General features: G+C 39.4%; 1 protein-coding gene across 1 annotated transcript in view; it reads left to right on the forward strand.

The window, feature by feature from the left end:
* The window catches only part of LOC125902109 (receptor-type tyrosine-protein phosphatase N2-like), a 294,836-nt gene extending 271,186 nt beyond the window's left edge, over nt 1–23,650 (forward strand). The window contains exons 20-23 of the mRNA XM_049598248.1: nt 1,907–1,960; nt 6,765–6,829; nt 16,160–16,233; nt 20,823–23,650. Coding sequence (XP_049454205.1) covers nt 1,907–1,960; nt 6,765–6,829; nt 16,160–16,233; nt 20,823–20,894 — 265 coding nt within the window. The 3' untranslated portion in view covers nt 20,895–23,650. The remainder of the gene's footprint in view (nt 1–1,906; nt 1,961–6,764; nt 6,830–16,159; nt 16,234–20,822) is intronic.
* Nucleotides 23,651–23,961: the final 311 nt, after the last annotated feature.

Below are 23,961 nucleotides of genomic sequence, written 5' to 3' on the forward strand. Positions count from 1 at the left end.
ACAATCTTAGCAGTGGTGAAAAAGTGTTTTAATAAATTAAGGTCTGGGGATTTTTTTTTTGTTGAAATTTGAAATGTGGAAAAGATTTCAAGGAGCAAACAAAGGTCACCAAATTCACTCCAAACATAAACGACCGTGGAAACTTCCAGTTGTAGGAAGAAAAAAAAGTGAAGCAGGTCTGAGGTTTCTTTCCTTGACTGAGTGATGCATTATGGATCTCACACACACACACACACACACACACACACTGTGCCTTTACATAATATGTTCCTGCTGAATATTGTTCGAGTTATCACCATGAAATAGAATCAGAGATGATTTCCAGCTGGGATCAAACTCACGGCTCTCTGCTTCTTGCTCAGATAGAAGCTGGGTTTTGTGTAGATGCACTGGCTGCTGTGCATTTTGATGAACAAGGTGTGAAGTTTTTACCACAATTTATAAAAAAGGGATGCACCATTTTCAACACTTGCTTTGATGTGACTTTCAACATCGTGTGAAAGAAGGTCTGTTTTCTTCATTTCAGGATGCTGCTTGGAAGCAAGTTGCTTCCATCAGCGCAGGAAAAGTATAGTAAAAATTGCTACTTTTTGTATTATAATAAAACATTGTGAGCTGCTGGGACTGATTCTGCTGTCGCTTTACAGTGCCAAACAGGAAGAAGGCGCTCTTCCTTTAGAGGACGTGAAGCTCAATCTTCCACAGTTTTAGGTAGTTGTTGATGTTGGAAGGAAAAATATGATCACTTTTAACATGTTTAGTCTTAATAATAAAACCAAAGAAGAAACATTTGACTGTTAAACGTGGGAAACGTGGTCTTGGTTTGGAGACGCATTGGCACCAACAGTATCATTGTTTTGATAGATTTCACTATGTATTTTATTATTTTGCAACTGTATGTTTGTGTCCAATCATGATACACGGCACATCTTTAACATTTTGTACACTGTGTTGTGTAGTTACGCAAGTGTGCATTGTCCTAATCTAGACATTTCTGAGGACAACATAATATTTCAAGGCCTACTCACCATCTTGTTGAGTCTACTTTCAAGTTTGGTTGTAACAAGGTTCCATTTCAACATTAGGGAACACTTATGGGGTTTGGGTTGGTTTGAGTATCAAACACTTAATTTCCTGCATTCTGACTATTGTATGCACCTGTTTGTGCATTCTCTGCATCGATTTGTGAAGTATAAGTCTTTTAATTTTGTCAGAGTAAAAGTCCTGTGCTATTGTCATGTTTTTATTGAGGGTGATGAACAAAAACCTAATACAAACAAGAATAACAGTCAAAAAATTTGAAACTAATTCTTTTAAATTTCTAGGTTCTACATCTTTGACTCTGCCCTTGATTGTCTGAGACGCTGAAATAACTCGAGTCTCTTAAATGTTGAAATACACTCATTAATGACACTCTCTGGGGGTAAACTCTGGTACTTACGTGGGATGAAACGAAGTATCAAGAGTGTTTCTGCTGAGTCATATTCAGGGCTGAATCCATCAAAGTTTTTCTAATCTTTGGTTGGTGGTTTGGTAATTTTGGAAGTGGTGCTGAGAATCAGTTTTACTACAAGACACTTTGGATGAAAAATGTATAGGTCTGGTAAGTGGTATGGGGCACATAGTGAGCTCTATGCTTACAAAATGTTAACCATAAGTTGTTGATCTCAAAGTTGTACAACCAACTTAATGAAAATTCTAACAGTCTTGAGGAACATTTCTGTCTATTTTCATCCAATAAAAGTTAGATGTCACTGTGCTCTGCATGCTGTTCTTTGTGACTGTTATTTTCAGACACATGACAGACATGACAGACACACAGTCCAGACACATGATGTACTACTGTGTGTTTCTGTACCTGTGATGTTAACACTAAGTTTGTTTTTCTGTTCTGTGTTTTTTACAGAAAAGTTAACAAGTGCTACCGGGGACGCTCGTGTCCTATCATAGTCCACTGCAGGCAAGTATCATAACAACTACAGCAGTCTGTATTTCTTTTTTATGTCTTGAAATGGTCCTAGCATATATTAAGGGTTATACAATTTGGTTTGTCTTGAGTAAGATGTCAGTTTTTGACAACAAGCAGATAAACAGCCCCTTTACTGATAAATGACTTGCTTAGATGATTTGAAGCTGAACTTGCATGCCCTTGTGGTTTCTGTCATCCAGTCTGAGCTACATTTAAATTCTCACAAGCTCTCATGTCACTTGTCAGCGTGTGGCGAGCGACAAACATTTTACACGAGAATTAGCCAAAAAGTTGTGATTTAATTTGACAAACTGTCCACCGAGGACGGTAACTTTTAATTGGAGGCACTTCAAAGTTTGCAGAGTGTCGTTTGGAGCCAGTGGGTGAGAGCAAGAGAGGGGTAAATAGAAGTAGGCAGGGTTGCAGCTATTGTGTGTGTGTGTGTGTGTGTGTGTGTGTGTGTGTGTGTGTGTGTGTGTGTGTGTGTGTGTGTGTGTGTGTGTTATCACATCTGCACACCCCCACCACCTCAGGAAATAACTCCAGACCAGTGAGACATAATTAAATCTGTATTTAACAGAAAAATCTGCCATGGTTTTTTTTGTGTGGAAACATCCTGCAATGATTGGATTAGAGAGGAAAAAAATAACTTCCATAACAGATAGCCGTTATGTCTGTCTGCTCACTCCTCCGCTAAGTGATATATTATTTAATATGGTGGAATTGCTCTTCGAGGACGATGAAACTGTACATTTCTTGGCTAAATTGTCAGGCTGCACCAGAGTATGAAACCTGTCTTTATGGAGCATCAGCCACAGATCATCCTCAAGTTTCTCAGTTACCTTCCAAGTAAAAGTTGTGTTTAGAAACATAGTGAAACTTCCAGTTGACAGTTTGTTACCTGGTTTAGAGGTTGCTTGAATAGAGTCATCATGCACACACTTAATGTATATGAAGTGCCAAAAACTGCAGTTCACTGAATGGCCACTTGAGGCTGGCTCCAAAACCCCGTAGATCCACATGTTCATATATCCAACATTACAGCTAAAACAAACATGTTTACAAAAAACATGTTTGTTTTTGGTTTCTATAGCTAATTTCAACATTCATGACAACTGGACAGGGGGGTAATTTTTTTTATAACTAACCCATTTACATTTTATCAAGACTTAAAGTTACGCAAACTTTGAATAAAATGCTGCCACCTGTCATCGTCACCAGTCATTTAGTCACAGTGTTGAAGGGGTGGGACAAATACCACAAAGACCAACCGTCACAGAGGACAAATATACGTGCTGAACATCAGCAACATTTTCAGCTAGGAAATGAAATGCTTTGGTGGACACACGGCCTTATTAAAGTAACAGCAACTGTTCAACCAGTGAGAATTTGGTTGGAGCATATTGACCAACCAATCAACCAACCTACCAGAAGGTGACAGCCATGCTGGTAACTGTTTTCAGCTAATATGACTGCTTTACCTTTATGGTGTTGTTTAGTCCGTAGGTCACTTTACCCAATATGTGATGAACTGATTGGCACCACAGTCATTGTAATGTGTGCCAATGCTTAGCACGTACTGTTTAATAATCTGATGCTGGATCATGCTCCAAAAGGCCCTGCACACCCAGACAGTTGATTGCCAGTATGAATGTTTGGTGGCTTTTGAAAGTTTTTCAGTAATTTTTTCACTTTTCACAATTTTCAGAGAAGTTCAGGATTTTGTTGTGTTTAGATGCTTATTAAGATCTTTGCAACATTTTTTGTGTCATACCTAGTGGCTTTTTTAATATCACATACCAGGCCTTGAGAGGAGGGAATGATATTGTCATGTAACCTCTGATTTGCACCAATCAAAGCTCATCCCTAAACCCAGCCAGCCAATCGTGTAAAGCTGTAGTACTGAAAGGATGGAGAAACTGTCCCATTCATCCTGCAGACTTTCACTGAGATCTTTCAAACGAGTTTGTCAAAGCCAACTGTGCGTGGCCATTTATCACCCTAATGTATACAGAGAGCAGAGTGAAGCAATCAGGATGAGAAGTGAGCGAACAGAAGAGTGCAGATGCCCAAATTCTATAATCACAGCATTCATAGAATTTCTCTGTCTCTCTTCTTTCTTTCTCTCTAGCTTTCTCTCTCTCTCTCTCTCTTTTTTTTTTTTTACAATTTTTGTCATTTCAAAGCTTTTTTTCTTTCTTCTATTGCTCTCAATCTTGTCTTCTTTTTTCTTTCCCTCTCTCTGCTCGTCTGTCCCACTCTGTCTCTCATTTTAAATAGGAGTGAGAGAAGGCAGCAGACATCTTGACATGTTTACTCACAGCCCTCAGGCTTCTGCTGACACACACACACACACACACACACACGCACACACATCACATATCTTTGATCGCCTTGTAATGATCTTGGCGAGGTGCAGCGATACGACAGATCTAATCACGGCGTAATAACCTGTACAACACACACACAAACACACACAGAGAGATGGACACACACAAACTACCTGAGATCAGAGAGATAGTAGTATCTGCGTAGAACGTGCACACACACTCACACACTCTGATACTGTGGTGGTACTGCTCAATTACTGCCACTGGGTGTGTTGGAATAAACAGCTGTGTGTGCGTGCGCGTGTGTGTAAGTGGTAGCTGGCATGTGTCCGTACTTTCTGAATATTTCATTTCCACTAGGGTCTTGGTTTTTCTCTGCAAGAATACACACACATGCACACACACAGACACACACACACTTGAGTTTGCTGGATTACACACCAGCCCATGAAATAGACTGGTACGGGTGCAGACATCAATTTTCAACACTTGAAATAAATCTAGGATACAAAATATTCCTTCCACATATACTACAGAGTCTAATTCTGTTTAATGCACCACATTCATTTTTTTTTCTTTTCCTTTTTTTGGAGAACATGCATTTATCTGTATTAAACAAAAAAATGTAACATTGCTGTTGTTGCTAAACAGATTTAATTTTTGACGTTATTTCCTGACCAAAATAAAACCCATTCCAGCCTCCTGTTCCATAATTGTACGCCTTTGAAGTTGTTTATCCCCTTGAAATAGCATTAGAAGACTCATAAACCTCGACATATTAAATCTCTCAGACTGCTGCTCACCTGCTTAACATTGAAGTCAGGTTACGCCTGTCTCCGCTCTGGAAAAAAAGAACTCAATAACATGAGTATGGTGGAGGATATGAAAGAAGTCGTATTGTTACAGTGAATCTGTGGGTGTTATGTGCCGCACCTTTACTGTGTGATTTTTCAGCAGCAGTGGGACAAGCCGACTTGCCGGCGTTGCTGCCACGGTTCTCTAAATGCTTGTTAACACTTCAGATTTAATCAGTTTTACTGGTTTAAAATCTTATTTGAATTTGCATCAGCAGCCACAGAGAGAACGTTTATTGCCTCTTGTCTGGATGAAAACACACAGCTGCCAGACTGAACTTGTAAAAGTCGACATGATGGAAGATCATGGCAGGAGACAAAAACTGTAGCTGTAGATTTGGTTTGCTGAGGGTGTCACAGTAAACACAGTAACAGCAGCCGAGCAGGTGAGCTGCTTTTGCCCGGACACATCAGACTGTAGCAGTATGTGAAGCTCTCACAGTGTTTCCTTGAGAAGCTGGAAAGACTTTGATGAACCTCAAGTATTATGTAACTCAATATAACAATCTTTTTTTTTTTTTTTTTAACCAAATTTAATGCATGAAGATTCCAATAAATAAGAAAGGAGGAAAACAGTTGCTGGTTGATTAGTCTCAGCAACAGAAATAAACATGTAATAATTGACCAATCCATTTTTTTGTTTTTTGTTTCTCAGAAATCACCTTTAAAAAAAAAAGAAAGAAAAAAATTCTCTTTTTTTGCGGCATCACCAAATATTTAAAAATGGCCAACATGTTTATATGTGTATATGCAGAATATTTTCCTACTAGGTAAACTATTGATAATGATTTATTATTACATTTTATTTTATTTGCTTATTTTTTTATTATTTGTATTTTTTAACTATTATCACCAATAGTGTTAGTATTATGATATTTTTTGTATTATTATGTATTTATTTATCCATTTTTTTTCTCATTCTCTCTCTTATTTATTCTCTTCTTGGGTGTCCGTGGAGGGCGGGATGTGTGTGCTTAAATGTTCACTGAAAATCAAATAAAGTTTTAAAAAAAAAAAAAGTATTTGGAAAACATGGAAATTTTTTACAAGAGTGACTTAACAGTTTTTTATATGCAGTGACTAAGGCAAGACAGAGCCCCTTTTTTTAAAAACATAATTTTATTTCTAATGTACAATTTTACTTAAAGGTTAGATTTAATTTAATGCAAAATTCCATCTTCATGAGTTTATAAAGCAGTGTCCATCATGAGACGAGAACATACCTCAGTAAGAAGCAACTACAGTAGATTAATTTAGCTGCGTCAGGTTTAACCATCGTGTGCAGATAGCAACAAGAAAATATTTAATGCGATAAAAACTTTTACATTTACATACAATGAATGTTGAATGCAGAGGTTTTCATGCCACTGCAATCTCTATCTTAAAAATGATAATACAGCTTTGATGCCATGATTATTTTTTATTCTTTATTATCATGAAAAGAAAGACATGGGGAATGTAGACAAGCTGTGTTGTGTACCGTCAGACCAAAATACATTAACTGATGACAAGTAATGATCTGACAAGCTGTTTCATTTAATTAATTCTTGTCTGTCTTCCTCTCTCCTCTCAACCCCCATCTGTGTCCCGCACTGTGGTCCACACGTGCAGTGACGGTGCAGGAAGAAGTGGGACCTACATTCTGATTGACATGGTCCTCAACAAGATGGCTAAAGGTGAGTATCCCCCTACCACCACTTCTGTCCGTCCTTGTTGCCTTCGTGGAGAGGCATTACCATAGCAACCCCCCCTTCCATCCCATATTTAACACAACACAGAGAAAATAAACACTTCTGTCAAAATATTACCACTAATTATCAGGTTTTTTTTAATTGGATGATTGCATAGAAAATAATGACATTTAATTAGATAATTACAGTGATGAGTAGGTAAAACTAATATTATCCATTAACACAACTCAGTCACTGTTGCCCCTGAGCCAGAGAAAACAAACACTGATATATTCATTAGTTTTTCCTTAATTAATATCAGTTTCATTTCTCAGTTGATGCTATGCCGCTTTGGCAGATTCTTTCTCTTCTATCATGACAATTAAACACATTTAAAATCCAAAGAAAGTAGAAACGTGACACAGGGAGGACAGAAAGAGAGGTGGAATCACCGGTGGAAAAGAGGAAGTTTCGTCAAGGAGTACGTTCCCACTTTTAAAGTCTACCAACAGAGTAGTTATCAAACAGAGTTGACCTTGAACGCTTTATTTGAAGTGTCATCAGGACTCACAGCCAGTGCATTTCGAGCACATTGTGAGTGCATGATAATTACTATAATTAGAGCATGATATAATAAACACGGTGTAGTAATTATGTAGGGGACTGAATATTTAACGGGGCAGCGGCGGTTCATGACATGACATTAAATTAAGTGTCAGATTGCTTTTTTTGGGAACAAGTGACTCTTACCTCTTCAGTTTATGTGATTAGGTTGGTTTTTGAGCTTGAGCTTGTACTTAGATTTATAGACAGCACTTCGTTGTTGTCACTGTACAGTTCTTCTTATATCTCATTGCCTTAAGAAAAACCTTATTTTCCAAACACCACACAGATGTAGTTTATTTTTTTCTATTTAATTGTATGAAAAAGTAGCTAATGAGCGACTTTTCATAAATAAAAAGTAATTACTACATAGGACAAGTAGTGAAGTAATTCTCCATAACACCATGGTTGGTGCACTATGGAAAATGACTTCACGCTTAAGTATAATTTTAAGATGTTGAAATATGCAGTGTTTAATAAACAGAATTAAGTAAAATGTTTCCAAAAATGTTTGATTTCTGATGAAGATTTGACCATAGTTTGTTTGCACAGACTTTGCATGTGTGTATGTGTCTGCATACCGTTTTGTTTCTCTGTAGAAGTACGTACGTGTGTGTGTGTGTGTGTGTGTGTGTGTGTGTGTGTGTGTGTGAGGTGTCCTGTGGTGGTGCTGCTGCTGTAGCAGAACGAGCTCCCGGGTCTTTAATTCTCGATCAAAGGGTCAGTCGGGCATCAGGGGCCTTTCCCCAGGCTGTCACACTGTGATCAGGGCCCCTCCTCAGCACCCTGGGACCTGGGAGAGAAGGTTGGGGCTGGGTTAGGTTTTGGTAGATGTAAGGAGGGAAAGTCCTTTGTATCCTTCTGTGTCCAGAATCCCAAATTTACTATAAGAAATAAAAATATATTTTGCTATCCAGCCCAGTTCCAAAACTAAGCATCTGTCTGGGAAAAACAGTGTATTAAAATGCCAAATTAATCACGTCAACTTTAATTTTTAGCTCATTTTATTGAAACTGAAGTTGTTTTTCTACACGCCAGCTTCACTTGTCCGCAGCCCCACAATGCAGAAGACATACCTTCACCACCCGAGTATCATCATAACTTCTTTTTAAAGCTTCTTTACTCTCTGTGTGAAGAGTTCAAGCTCGTAAAACCAGAGTTTTAGCTCTGGCTTCACATTTATTTAAGGTCTTTATGTTTGATAACTCAACTAGTAAGGAAAACAGTTGTAAACCGAGGCCAGACCTTCATGGTGTACTCTGAGGTGTAAATGAACAGAATAGCTGATTAACTCTCTTAACACTCTTTGTCAATGAGAGAAGGTCTTTTGATTGAGTAGGGAAACGCGTAATGGATTCAGACCAAGATCAGAAGGTGTCGTAGGTGTTAAAGAAGGTTATTGTGAGGATCAAAGTGGATTCCAGCACGTATAACTCAGTTTGAAAGGAACTAGAGCGTTGATGCTGACAGAGACCTTTTCATGGAGACAGAGCTTTGTTTGGAGTTTTGACAGCTAATCATATTTTATTTTATCTAATTGCCCTTGAAATAAACCCGAGGCATTGTGCAATCCTCATACAGGATCATGTTATCCTTAAAATTAAACATGAAAATCCACAAAGTGAAGTTGGGAGAATCTTACCCTACAGAGATGACACAAGGCTTTATATTTGGGAGTTGGCTTTTTTCTTTGCTCTGTTAGTCTCAGTGTGCATTATTTATGATTTGCTCTTTCATTTCCTTGACATCTGCTCAGTACAGTGATGATGATGATGATGATGATGATCAAGTCATTCTACTGTGCTTTGTACATATTTGAGATAAACATACTTTACTTGTCAGTTTTCTGCTACTTTAAAATTCTTCTTTTCTACAGGGGAATATATTGTACTTTTCACTTCATGTATCTGACAGCTGTAGTTTTAGTATTTTGATAAATATTTTACATGCAAAACTCAACGATGATTTGTAAAATCTAGACAGCAGAAAAGTTGTACAAATTGGTGCCAGTTTGACCTGATTCAACCCTAAAATGCTGTGTACATGAATAAGAAAAAGATGATATAAAGGGAGAAGTACCAAAGATAGGTTTTGGGCAGTTTGCCATTACATATACCTTTTTTTTTTTCCAAAATTAGCATATGTATATATATGGGTAACATGTGAAAACCCTGTTCTGGGGTGTCATGTTCATTATCATGGATGTGCCAAAACACAGGGTTAGTAAACAGCAGAACATGCATGGAGGCCAGTGAAAGTTTTATGGCAGTTACTTCTTTTTATGTCAATTACTTATTCAGTCTCTCTTTCAAACTGTGCGCCGAATAATTTTGATATTCAAGGCTTGGACAAAGATGGACAGAAACTGTGGCTGAGAGTCATAGAAAGAGCTGCAGAAGTTTATAAAGTTGAACGTCAGAAAATGGCTGAATGTTAGCTATCCACCCAGGTGTCATGTTTCCATCACTGCCAGTCGAAGCTGGAGCCGATACATACCCGCAACAACTACGAGCCATTTGTCCTAAAACAACGCAGTCTCATCCCAACTCGTCAAACATCACTGCTTTGTCAGTGGACTTTTGCACCTAAATATTGCGTGCTAGGTAGCCTCTTGCATCTCTTGTTGATGTGTTTGGACAGCATGTCAATTTGCACTTGCTACATGCATTGTCTTTTTAAAATACAGTTCGTTTTCACATGCAAAGTACAATTTTTGCTTGTTAGATGAATAGTCTTTCTTAAAATACAGTTATATCATCAGTAAAACACCTTTATTTCATTGTGCAACAAAAGCGCGTGGTAAGGTCTAGAAAAAAACATACTGGTTTGGCTTAAAACTCGGGAAGCTAACAGCGGGCTCCAGGGTGAAAATCTGGGGTTTGTTGGACCCATCCACCTCGTTCCCACCCACCGTGTAGGAACTTTCCATCTCTTTATGTTACGTTGTTGCCAGCAGCATTACAAGCTACCCAGCAGCGTATCATACTGCCGCAAAAGGTGCCTTTGTGCTGTCTGATGCCAAAATCAGAATAGGAATGGGCTGGAATGAATGCCAGTTGTGACCTTTCCCACCACAAAATCCAGATATCTTTGGGTGCTTTTTGGGAAGGGCTGTAGTTTGTATTTTTCAGCTGTCAAGTTACAAACCTTGCATATCACAATATAGATTAAAGATTATTTTTTGGACTTTTTGCCTTTAGCTAGCACCCAAAAGGCCCAAATCGCAGTTCTTTAAAAACACATTTAAGGGATCTTTATCAAAAAGGTTTTGTTTATGTGCACGATTCAAGAATACTTTAATTGTCCTTAGGGAAATTTGTCTTGACAGAAAGGCTGCCACATAAAAATACATTCACAGTACAGAAGCAAACGTAAAGCGCATTCAAATACATGCAACACTGCCCCTCATTTTACACCCTTCATTTGTCCTGAGACTCAGAGATTCACTGACACACAGTTGAAAGAGGTTTTATACCTCGAGGTATCTCCTCCTGTATTTAATTGGAACCCTATAGTGTCTACCCCATGGGAGCAGTTCGTATTCTGAATACAGGACATGGGAGGGGTCTGCGATAATTTCCCGAGGCTTTTAAAGAGTATTTGGCAGGGCGACTGCTCCCTCACCCCCATCACTTTCACTGTTGTGTGGACCAGTTTTTGTTTGTGATCTTAACTTAACTGATAAATTACCAAACCAAGCTGAAATTCCTCACATACTATACTCTCTATCACAGCATGATAAAACAACATCATTACCCTCTGTCCAACCTAAACACCCCGAGTCTGTGCTGAAAGTAATGTCACTGTTGACTCCTGTAGAGCATACAGAATTCTCATGGACAAGTCACAGCAAATATGTACACCCACGTTTTTGTAAGAGTTAATTCTTCTTATTGACTTACAAACTCACTGTCAATATGATATTATTAATGATATTAGCCTCAAAAACTCAAAATCATGCAGCAGAGTCCGAAACTTCCTGACTTCTAGTCCCTATGTGGATCAAGCTATGAAACACTACACTATTCATAATGTGACTTAAAAGCATATTTTTTAGACGCTCCCTAAACCTCCATGACCTTTCAAAACCTGTCTCCAAATTACCCTGACGACATCATCAGGCTCAACAGTACTCCAAATTACTAATTACTAATAACTAAATACTACAACTACTGACCCACTGCAGGCAGTAGGCAGGCATCTGATTATCAAAATATAGAAAACATAATTTAATTCCCAGTTTTGGTAATTTATTAAGTGTTTTTTGAACTACACCTCTGTGAGTAACTAAGCTTTATGAAAGCTCTTCCTCCTGGTTTTCCCTCCACTACATCACTGCTCTCAGCTCTCCACCCCCCTTATTTTGGAGGGTTTTGTCTGTCCTGAGAAGCTAGAGGCCCCCAGGTCTGCAGGCTTCCTCCATCCTGATCAAAGCCACTTCCCACCACCACCTCCTCCTCCTCCTCTTCTTCCTCCCTCTCAGACAAAATCACTCCCTAACCCACCCACCCCCCCTCCCCCCCCTCCTCCTCTCTCTCCATTCCCACTCTTTTTCTCCCAAGGAATGAATTGTAAATTCGTCCGAGAATTATGGCGGTGTTGCAGGGTTGAGGAGGTGTTGCTGTGGTTCTCACGTTTTGTTTTCCCTTCTTCTTCTTTTCCAAAGGGCTCCCTCATTCCCCTCCCCTCTCTCTAATGCCCACCCCACCCTCACACCGCCACCTCCACCACCCACCACCCACCACCCTTCTCTTCATCTTAAGAATCGAATGAAACCCATCGAGTGCTGGAGAGCTTTTCAGCATCTCTCCATTTCTTTTCGCTTTTTTTTTTTTCCTCTCTCTCCCAGGTCCAGCTGGTGAGCGTGGTCCTCGGCTTCAGCTTTCGGGGGTCTTTTGCGGCCTTCTCAAGGACCGTGTCTTTCTTTTTTTATCTTTCTTTCCTCCTTCTCCTCTTCTATGGCTCCCCTCCCACCCTCCTCATTCCTCCTCCTCGACCTCCACCCCGAAGCGAGGGTCTTGGAGAGGAGTTAAAAATGAGGCTGGGGTACCGTTCTTCCTTTTTTTTTCATGCATCCACAGTCTCCTTCAAGGGAGAGTTTTGCAAAGAGGGAAAGCTCGAATAAGGTTTTTTTTTTAATACCGTCCATTTTTAAGGTTTATCAGAACCTGCACAATAGCCCTCGGCTTGTTAAGTCCTCCCCCCCGAAAAACAAGAAAAACTAAAGCAGTGAGTAGCGTGTTGCAGCTTTCCTGGCTAGAAGGGAGTCTATTGTGTTGTAAAAAGGAAAAAAAAAAAAAGCTCACAAAACCTGTGAAACAGAACAAGAAAATGGTGTGAATGAGCAGCTCTCCCACCATTCACTTTCCTCTTCATGCAGGCAAGAAAAAGAAATGTTATTATGTGTCACAACAAGAAAGAAGCAAAGAGAATTCTTGCGCTTTTTGTTTCCTCAGAATTTGGATAGAGGAGGAGGAGAGAAAACAAATTAAATGCTTTTTCTTTCTCTTGTTCTTTGTGAATTTAATTGTTGCTCCCACCTCTCTCTCTCTCTCTCTCTCTCTCTCTCTCTCTCTCTCATCTCTTCAGCTGTTTTGTCTGTTGCTTTCAGACGTCTTCCTTCCCCTTTAACATCTATTTTGCCCCTCTGTCTTTTCAAATTGTCTATTTCTCCTTTTTTCCGTCTTTCTGCTCCTTTTTTAGTTAATGGCTGTATACCTGTGGCTATTAGTTTTGTTCTTCTGGCATTATGAGATGACATAACACCATTACGAGCTCAGTGTGAGTTTTAACTTCATTTGCCTGCCAGGAGATACTCGTTCAAAATTATGTAATATATTTTGTTGACAAATGTATCCCTTTAAAACACCTTCATTTTCCCCTACAAGTACATTAAGAGCATCAAACCTTAGAAGTCCCTCTTTTCATTTGTTATTTCATAACATGAATACTTTTACTTCAATGTTCTTTTCTTACCTTTCTTTTATTTTAATTTTCAAGTTTGCACTTCTGCTTTCCTGACCCAAATGTGTGTTTTGAGGACACTTTGATATGTGGAAACAGACTCAATAACAATTTATCAGCTAATGGCCCTTTCCCACACAAAACCTCTATCATCACAAGAAACCCACCTTTCTTGTAATTTAATTTACTGAGGCAAAATATTTTAGTAACTATAAGAGATGAAAAAAACTTGATGTTATATGTAAATTTTACTGATAATTGCATGTGTAAACATATGCAACTACAGACTACTGAAGACATGCTCTAAAATGTAATTTGTAACATATCTAATTAGATTACTCAAACTAACATATTCTAAATACTTTGGATACTTTTAGTCGGGGGGGTTTTTTGGGTCTTATATTTCCATACTAAAAACGCATGGCAGTGTACCTGGCTGTGCATTTTTCTAAAAATCTGTTTATGGGAAGAGTTTTACCCCATCCCCTTACATCAAGGAAGTGTCTCTCTCTGTCCACACTGAATCTGTTAAGTTCTATTACATCATGTAAACAAAGCACAATCAAATGGAGATGTAACCACTTGAAAGATGAGCAATTACTTTCCATCCTTCTACGTTTGCACCCTTTACACTGAAAACACGTTACACATTCTGATATTTACTGGAAATGACATACAGTATAGCCGACAGGAAGTAGGCTGTTTTTAGCAATGGTCATTTACCAGAAACGATGCTGCCTTACTTGGGTTTTTGCAGTTAAGTAAGGAGATACCGTATTAGTAATTTTGTCACTTCAACCTCACGAATCAGCCTGTCATTGTCCAATGCCAAGCTTTCAAAGCAACCGACAGGAATAAATATCAACAGGGCATCCTACAAAAGTTCAGCTAAAAACAGCAGTGCTGTGTCGATCACGGTTAGTAAGGATATTTCCATAGAAAACAATGCGATGAAACTGAGGCTCGCTCATGTTGCATTTAGTTAGGACACAGTGTTAGAGCACAAGAACAAATAAAGTAAAACCTTCAAGTAATCTATTTTTAAAGACAGCAACTGTTTTCGGAAGACCACCAATTCAAACTGTAACAGACTGGTTTCTCATATTTTGTATTTTAAATATGCAACTAAGTTACTTGTATTCTGTTGTCCCCAACCCTGATTATAACTGAAAACACAAATACAGCAAAAATATGTTTGCCTGTAAGAAGGTCCAGAGGCTGACTGTCATGTGCATCTGTCACATTGATGAATGAATATTATCAGCCAAATATATAGAGAAACTGTTTGGTTAATGACATGACCCTAAACCAGTAGACTAGAGACTTTAGAGTTGAGACTTGGATTAGAGTCAGGCCTGAGACTTGACTTGGACTTTGCTGCGGTGTAACTTGATATCTTAGAGACTGGAACTTGGCACAAGACTTAAAAACCAAAATCAAGTTTCAGGTTTGGTAAAATCTTGAAGGTTATGATGCAGAACAGCCACCGCTCCACCCGGCTTGGTCTCGGCAAGGTGTTGGAAACATCAGTAAGTCCAAACAGGTAGAAAAAGATTTTTGCAAACTTACATCTGTGTAGTGTTTTACTTTATTGTTGAGCTTTAGTACCCTGGAAATCCAGAGTTCTCAGGAGAGCATAATTTGAATTTGCTCTGGGAGTCACTCTGGCAATCAGTAATGATGCTCATTACCTATGCCCATGAAACCGAGCTGCACCAATCACATCGGTGTATCTGATATAGGCGGGCCAGAGGCGAGCTAAACAGATGACGACAGCGCTGCGATTGATTATTTGCCTTTACCCACTTTGTCTTTGTATCCACGTAACTGGTTATTATTTATCACTAATTTCATTGTGACCAGTAGTCAACCCTACAATATTATCGCAATATCAGTATCGAGGTATTTAGTCAACACTATTTTGATATTTGATTTCCTCTATATCACCCAGCCATATAAGAAAATGTCAAACAGACTGTGCATATGACCCTGAATATTTATTTGGTCTTTAGATTTAAGGTACTTCGTTTTAATTATGTAGACAATTCTATTAACTTAGTTTTGAAAGGAGACTCCACTTGAAAAAATATTTCACTTAACTGAGTGTAGTTTAAAAATCAGTCACATGTCTCTCAAAGTATTATAATCTGTCATCACAATGTCTGATGATCTGACCAGTGTTTGGTCAGAGGTCATTCAGCCAACTGCTGGCAGCCACGCTGTCATCAGCTGTGGGGCACCGTGCCAGGCTGGCACGCTGACAAGCTGACTGGCAAGTAAACTGGGACCAACACACACAAACACACACACACACACAGGCATGTCAGATTTTGGCAGGGGCTGACAGAGCTCTGGTGGGCAACCTTCATGAGCTCAAAGGCTACAGGACGACTATCAAAGAGCAACGAGGGGCTTTAAGATCGGCTCAGTTTCTTTTTAAAAATGCCACAGACGTGGGGCTGTGATTCCCCTCACACAGCCCTCTCCAACAGTTTCTTTTCCTTCTTTATCTTTTTTCATCCCGACAACAAAACACCACCACCTAGCTGTTTGTGGAGTCCGTGTGTGCGTGTGTGTGTGTGTGTGTGTGTGTTTGTTTGTGCAAAGAGGATGAATGTAATCGCCTTTTGCTGTTCTAAAGGGAGTGGGTATAAAACACCAGATTGACAGATGTTAGCTGGATTATCTCGCTGGCGCTTTGAACACAATCCAACACCATTTTCTACGTGTGTGTTTTTGTGTGTGTGTTTGTGCGCGTCTGTGTGACAGGTGCCAAGGAGATTGATATTGCAGCGACTCTGGAGCACCTGCGGGACCAGAGGCCGGGAATGGTTCAGACCAAGGTAACACACACACACACACACACACACACACACACACCTCAATCTGTTTGTTGATGTGGAAAACTTGTGTTTTGTGGCAGGTAGGCTGTAGATGATACACTGCAAAAACAAAAACCTATTTTAACGATCTAACATGTACATTTTAAAGACCCCACTGGGAGTGATTCATTAATTTACACACAATGGGTAAGAGATTTTCACACATCATTTACCACAGAGCAAAAAGTGCTGGTAACTACAAGATGAATGGATTGTGTAGTCAGAAGAATAAGTCAGAAATAACTTTGGTCGTGACTGCACGATCTCTGTAACTGACACGACATTTCACTCAGTGCCTCATGAAACATAAAACAAGCAGTTAAACAAAGTAGATTCAGCACGATAACTAGAGACCATCTTGCAATATGATCACATCAGCTGCTATACAGCAACTTGTGACTTGTGAATACACACACACAGACTCACAAGGTGAAAACACTACTAACCTCACTGTGGCAGCTGGTAATAAGTGAGCTTTAGAGATGTTGGTGGGCATATTTTATAACTTTGAGGAGAGGGTTCATCCCAATATCCCTCCTCGACTCCTCTATCCTCAATCACTTGTCCCTGAAATCAGTCGTGACTCGCCATCATGTAGGAGGTCCCAATTATTTAAATGCACACCACACACAACACACCCCCCTGATTGGATATCAGTTATTGATTGGACAGCGCAGCGCTGCAGTTGATTGGACTGATCTAATACATCACAATATCACTGGAGTTTCATACCAGAGTGAAGACAGATAAGAGATGAAACTCAAGTGTATCACTCCCAAGTTTTATGTTTCATTTGTTCTCTAATTCACCATCTAGCCTAGTTAAAGACTTTTCTCTTCACGGTCTGTTATTTCCTTCATCAACTTTTATTGTCAATACGGTTAAATGCAGAGAGAGCCTGTCTGTCAGCAAGAAACACTTTTATATCAGTGATTGTCATTTCCATTCAGTCACACGTGTGGCTGATCATTCCTCAGTATTGGGTTGATGAGTTACACAATTTCAGTTTTCCCTGAAACATTTGCTCTAATAAATCATTTCCAGTGTTCAAAAGAACCATAGTCATATTTTTGATTATTAAATAATGAATTCACAATCTGAATATCAATACATTTATTTATACATTATAAAAGTTTCTAGAGCTGTTAATGGAGCCTATAAAGCCTCCTAATAGCTGATCCACCAGTGATCAGCTGCTGCCATCATCAGAAATGGGCATTGCTTCATATGACGCCTCAGGGGACGTTTCATTTCTCTAAAGGCATATTTCCTCATTTCCTCTCTCCTCGCATCCCTCCCCTGTGTCTTACGAGGGCGGAGCGAAGACGCAAGGTAGAGACACAAGTGAGGCAAACGTGGATGCAAGATCAGGTCTTGAGGTGAACCCAGAGCTAACCCTGACTAGCTGATTCTACTGCCTCCAGTGTTTATGCTAAGCTAAGAGGAAATTCGGGAAGAAATTCTTTGTAAAATAGGTCAGCATGACTCTATTTACTCATTAGCTGTGGGTATTCTCTGGCCACAGTTTTCTAAAAGTCAGGCTATTCCCAACTTTTAGTTTGACTGCACTTTGCCACAGAACCACACAGCCCCAGCTCGGAGCAGCAGCTGCAACTTTCCCCCGACATTGCACAGCAGCTCGTCACAGGCCGCACTTTACATCTCCTCGATGTGTTTTCGTGAGAGTTGTATCGATCTTCTCATCTAACTCTCATTAAGTGTGACATCATCGTGTTATGAACAATAAGTACAGCGCTTCTCTCATACACTGTTTACTGATCAATACTTTTTTATTACCCATGTTCACCTGTGACATGACATCATTTTTGCTGTTACAAGTGGGCCAGATTTACTGCACTAAAGGGTAGTGGCTGTACCTTACAGTGCTGTATTGTAGCAAATGCAGTGTAATCTGACACACGTTCATTTAGAGCAGCATACACATTTCTGTCTGAGCTAAAGATATTTCTGCACCATCAAGAGTTTGGAAAGAAAGTTAGTTTGAGGTATCATCTCCACAAAGCTTCAAATGCCATCTTGTCATTCTTGAATCTGATATTTAGTCATTGACAGCTGCTGGGGTCCAACCTGCGACCTCCACCTCCCAGTGCGGCCTCTCTAACAATGAATCACACCCCTATTAAAACTTCATTTTATCTGAAAGTCTAGCTTTGACTGGTACTCTTCGTGCCCCGTCATGAGATAGGTTGGATTTACGATTTTTTTTTAGGACTCATTCCTCCACATCAGGCGAGATCAATCGATTTCTGAAAAGTAATTGAACAGGGATTATAGTCAGGTCTGCGCAGATCACGGAGGAATATGTATAGAATTCAAATGGGTGGTGATAATCTGTGCTAAAACCTGCTCCCAGGGTAGCACTATCAGAAGTTCTGAGGCAGCCGCCTTAGTTTTATGAACTGAATAAAAAAGAATAAGTACTTGAAATGGAAATAGAGTTCCATGGAGTTTTTTCCTCATATCATTTTCTAACTGTTTGAAAAGTGAATAATAGAGGTCACAAAAGTTAAACACAAATTTTAGCTAATTTTAAACATTTAAAGTTTTAATTCCTTTGTTGGTTTGATACTCCCCAATATGGACCTTTTAAAGGTGACCCGTGATGTATAATTTATTCCACAGACACTGTAATTCACACCTCTGCACAGCCTCAGAGCTTTACCTAAAACAGCCAGAGTCATTCCTCGTCACACTGTACACAGGGTGACGCCAGGCCAGCTCTGGAAACTTCAATTACCAGCTGATCTGTGAACATAATTTGAAAGGAAAGCCAGGATGTGTGTAAAACATTGCTGGTATCGATCCAGGCTTTATTAAACCATGTATCCTGAGCAAGCGGCTGTCACGGCGCTCTGGCTGAGTTCCTCACACATTGATTCCCCTCATGGTCAGGAGTCCCAGCCTCAGCACTCGGATTTCATTTCAGATTTCGATGAGGGAAGATGTTGTTTGGGCCATTTATCTTCCTCCTCCTGTGATGATACAGTAAACTAAACTTGAAGCAAGTGTACGTCCTCTAATTATGATATATATCAAAATAAAGTGGCAAGTTGCTACGTTTGCCACGAGGGCATTTTAATGCAGTAATTACTTAAAATTACATTAATGACAGATAATTCTGTAGCAGCACCTTTACCAAAGAAACACTGTTCATTGCTGCCTGATCTTTTTTTTCCACCATAAACTGAAATATACTAGACATTGAATTATTTTTAAACAAGCAGAGGAGGATTGGATAGTTTCTTTTCCAGCCCAGGATAGTGTCTGCAGCTTTAATCTCAGGTAGCAACGATAACCACCAATTGAAGGATTAGGAAAGCGAGTATCTTGTGGAACCTTTTTTCGAAATAAATGGCTGAGAGGTGCAGGCAGATTAATGTTTTGGCACTGAGATTTTTTAGCAACTCAGAGCATGGAACATGAACAGCTAATATGACACTGTTCAAAGAGATCTTTAGGCCCTGCTTGCACCTGATCCATCATGAGTGATTGGATCACAAGTGGACAGCCCTAAATACAGGTGTGAGGGCAGCGAATGTGAGATCAACGAGATCTGATCGCTCAGACCATATTTGGAAGTGGTCTTGGCCTCATACAGCCACATTCTTGGAGCAGCAGGCGCTACACACCTTCTCACACTCGAAACTTCGAGAGATCGAAACTTTCGGCCATCATTGAAATTTTCAGAACAGGTTTGATTGTCCATGTTTTCCGCATCCGTCAGATAGGTAACTCCAGTAGAGACAGGCAAAGAAGGAAATGTTTCTTTTCATTTTGTCATGTATTGTGAATTTTCACACAAATACAATAATAAAACACATCGGAATAAGTATGCAAGGTTTCTGTGTGTGTGACGGACGGATTAAAAAATGCATTTTTAAAAAAAAAAAAAAAAAAAAAAAAGACTTAGTGCACTAAGGCCTTGACATGTCCTGGGCTGGACTGATGGTCCGCCTATTCAGCTCGCGTCCTTGCATAGGCATAAGTACAAACTCATTTGTGTGCCAACAGTGTTATTTTAAAGTGCCAAAAAACAACAAAAAAGGTCATAAAGGAAGGTTTTTTTTTTTTAATTTTGCCTTCACGCCAAGGTTTGGCCTATGCAAACAGAAATGACATATGTGTTTATTTGCATATAGAGGGGGGAAGCGAGAGCTAATCACAAAATGGTCACTTGAGACTCATATGTAGATGCACTCTAATGCCAGGTGTGAACAGACTTAGAGATGTCCACTTGTTATTGGATCACGAGACAAATGTTAATACCAGGTGTAAACAGGGCCTCAGTTGAGCTGAAACTATAAAAGTGTGGGGAGCTACAGTAGGATTTTGTAGGACTTTGTTACCCAGCCAAAACTTCTTGCAGGTGCACCAGGTTCATCATCTTGCCGAAGGGCTCTTTGGCAGCATTTATCACTGATATCAAACTTGTGACGAATGCACTCTGCTTTCCAGAGTTTTGTTCCCACCTGTATCAGTACATTTCACCTTCTTATTCTCTGTTTTTTCCCTTTCTTTTCTTCCTGCAGGATCAATTTGAGTTTGCGTTGACGGCCGTTGCGGAGGAGGTGAACGCCATTCTGAAAGCTCTTCCACAGTAGAAAGGAGCGCCTCCTTCTGATGAACCTCCTTCCTTATCTTCACCTCCTCTCTTGTCTCATTGAGAGGACGGCTCCTATTATTACATCCTTATTTGTCCTCCTCCTGTCTCCTCAGTTTGCTTCCTTGTTCCAATCTCCTTCTTTCATTCTCCCCCTCTGACTTTTTTGTTTTGTGCTTTCTCGTTTCGTTTCTTCTTTTCCCAACTTATCATCCCTGTTTTTCCAGTGTCCTTTTCTTTCGTCTGTCCAGTTCATACATGTCATTTCCTAAATGTCCTTCTTTCCATTCTCTTTATTGTTGTGTCCTTTCTGTCTTCAGAAAAAAAAGCAGATGTCCCTTCCTTCCCTCATTGTGTCCATTCTCCTCTTGTGTCCTTTCCTTAAACATTCTCTTCTTTCCACTACTGCCCCCTCCCTTCCTTTCCTCCCATCTCCTCCTCTCTTTGCATCTTAGTAAACATTGTGCCAGGAAAACGTTGAACCAGTCCTGTACATAGATAGACCTTCCTTCTATTGTAATGATCCATGCAGCCTGTTTTCCAAAGTGTCATTTAAACACATTTTCATAGATTGATAAAAAAAAATGCTTCTCTATGTTCTGTTAAGAGTATATTTATCATCATTTCTGTTTGAATGTTATGAGTTTGTGTGGGATGTTGATCATCATGTCTGTATCACAAAATCGTATTTGTGTCTGATTTTTAGAGCCATGCTTTCTGATATGTTGTCATGCAGTACGCTAGAGTGTCACAGTTTAACTCATCTTTCATCTCCCATTGAGGATTTTTTCCCCAATAACAGTAAGTGATGAAAAACTGCCCATAAGGTGTTGTTTCCGGCATTTGTGGCATTTAAAATCTGCAGTTTTCCACTTATTGTGAGAAATATAAAAACGACGCTGGTGCTGGATGTGAGGTGAAAGAACATGGATATATTTTTCTCAATGTGTAATTCTCATTATCCTAGTAGAAGCAATATTGTGTTTCTTCAACCTGAATCGCTATCTCTTGTGGACAACCAATATTGTGGCTTGTCAGTGAAGTTACACTCATGTCTGCCTTAATAAAAAAAAAACAGTAGATGGACTCTTAAAATGCGTCCAGCCACGTTGAAGCTATAGGCTAGTGTGTAACGCTTCATTTTAAAATGGTCTTATTCCAGGGGATTAACCTGTGGATTAAAGGTTTGCCGTGCTGTTACTTAGTGAAAATCCCTCTGATAAGCACTGGAGAATATGCAGTCTTTAATAATCTGGTCCAGGACGTTATTTATTGTGAGAAGTTTGTTACAGTCTTTGAATCAGCTCAACAGCAGTGATCTTGTGTACTTTAAAAATAAACTAATAATCAATTTGAACACTGAAATGATGCCGTTATAAAATCAAGTGTTTCTGACTAGTGCTTTTATGATAAAAGAGGTTAGTCTTGCTTCTGAATAGCAGTTCTTCTATGTAGCATTAATGGATGATTTGTACATGTACAGTAGCTGAACCTGTATTCCATTGAAAACTAGTTTGCAGTTCCACTTGTCAGCTGGTTTTCCCAAAAGCATCTCGGGACTAACTGGTGTTTGTTCCGTTGTAAATGAAAAGAGCAGCATTAAAGGTCCAGACCTTTTCTGCATTTGCATGTTTAAGCTAGTTTACTTCAAACTGCTTGTGCTTTACATCGCTGCTAACCAAATGATGTTCCTGTGTCTCACCTTTTTGAACATATTGTGTTTTAAAATATATTCTAAGCGCCCAAACCTTCCCATTCATTTCCGTCAAGGATAAAAATTAATTAGCGGTCCCACCCTAGTTACCGTTTGCCAGTTCTGTTTAGCTAGCTGCTGCTTCAAGAAGCTGACAGCAAGGACCACGTGTGATAGAAGGATATATTCACAATAGTAACTTTTAGGAAGAAGGCAAAATTATGCCTTTAAGCTTCTTTATTGATACAAGAGAAATAAAGAGTCAAACCTGTCTGTCATTAGGCTAGCTCTTTTTGATGTGGCGATAACGTGAGCTAGCTAGTTAGCCAGCATTCTGCTAATGTTAGCTAACTTAAGATATGACAATGAGCAGTGTAGTGTGGCTATGGTGACTTTGACAGTCTCTCAACCTCATCTTTTAACCATCTTCAAAACTTGGTTCTTTTCAACATAGACGAGTCCAGCATGGAGCATATAAGTATGACAAGAAAGGGAAAAGTTGACGTTCTGCAGCGTTTAAGCTTGTTCAATACTTATTGGAGCACAGAGCAAAAATGGGCGGGACTTAGGAAGGGCTTATTATCGTTGGAAGATTATTCAAAGCAGACACTTAAAATTAGCGTTCACTTGCAACCACATTACCACTTCTATTGAAAGTTTTTGTTGAAGGTTTAAGGAGTCTGCTGTTTAAATATCATATTGTTTGGAAATGAATGGAAAGAAATTGACAAACTAGATTAAAAGTCTAAAAGTCTGCGACATGCATTCATAGACTATCAGCAGTAATTAGAAGCTTACTTGCTTTGTATTTAAAGGGAACAAAACACCAGTATGGTGCTTTAAGTTGTTATTGCTACTACAGTCTGTATCCATTGGTGCTTTTTTTTTGTGCTTGGTTTATTTAAGATTCACACAGCACAATTAAAGGTCTCCATGGGCTTGTAAACAAAAGTCACATATTTTACAAGTAACCTGTTAATTGGACAGTTTGGGTAACCTATCGAATACAAGTCGATGTAGGTTTTCTTGGCTTTCCAAGCATGAAGAACTCCGTGGGCTGTGGGGCAAAGAGATGGTTTTACCTGTGTGTGACTGTGTCTGAGGGCTGAGAGAAATAATACCACTCATAAACCCTTAGGTTTTGGATGAAGTTCTTGTTGATCGGGATTAAGTTAGAAGCTTGATCTACGAGAACAGAAAAGTTTGTTCAAGTAAACAAAACGCCACTAACATGCTTGGGGGTGATCAGCAACACAACCATTATCTAAAGATGCCTTTGGGAAACAGCTCATAGTTTGTGAAAATCATCCTAATTTCACTAGTTTTAATTAGCGGACAGCAGTGTTGTGCATTAGTGTACTAAACAAGCATGTTT

The sequence above is a fragment of the Epinephelus fuscoguttatus genome, linkage group LG15 (assembly GCF_011397635.1).
Source record: "Epinephelus fuscoguttatus linkage group LG15, E.fuscoguttatus.final_Chr_v1".
NCBI lineage: Eukaryota > Metazoa > Chordata > Actinopteri > Perciformes > Serranidae > Epinephelus > Epinephelus fuscoguttatus.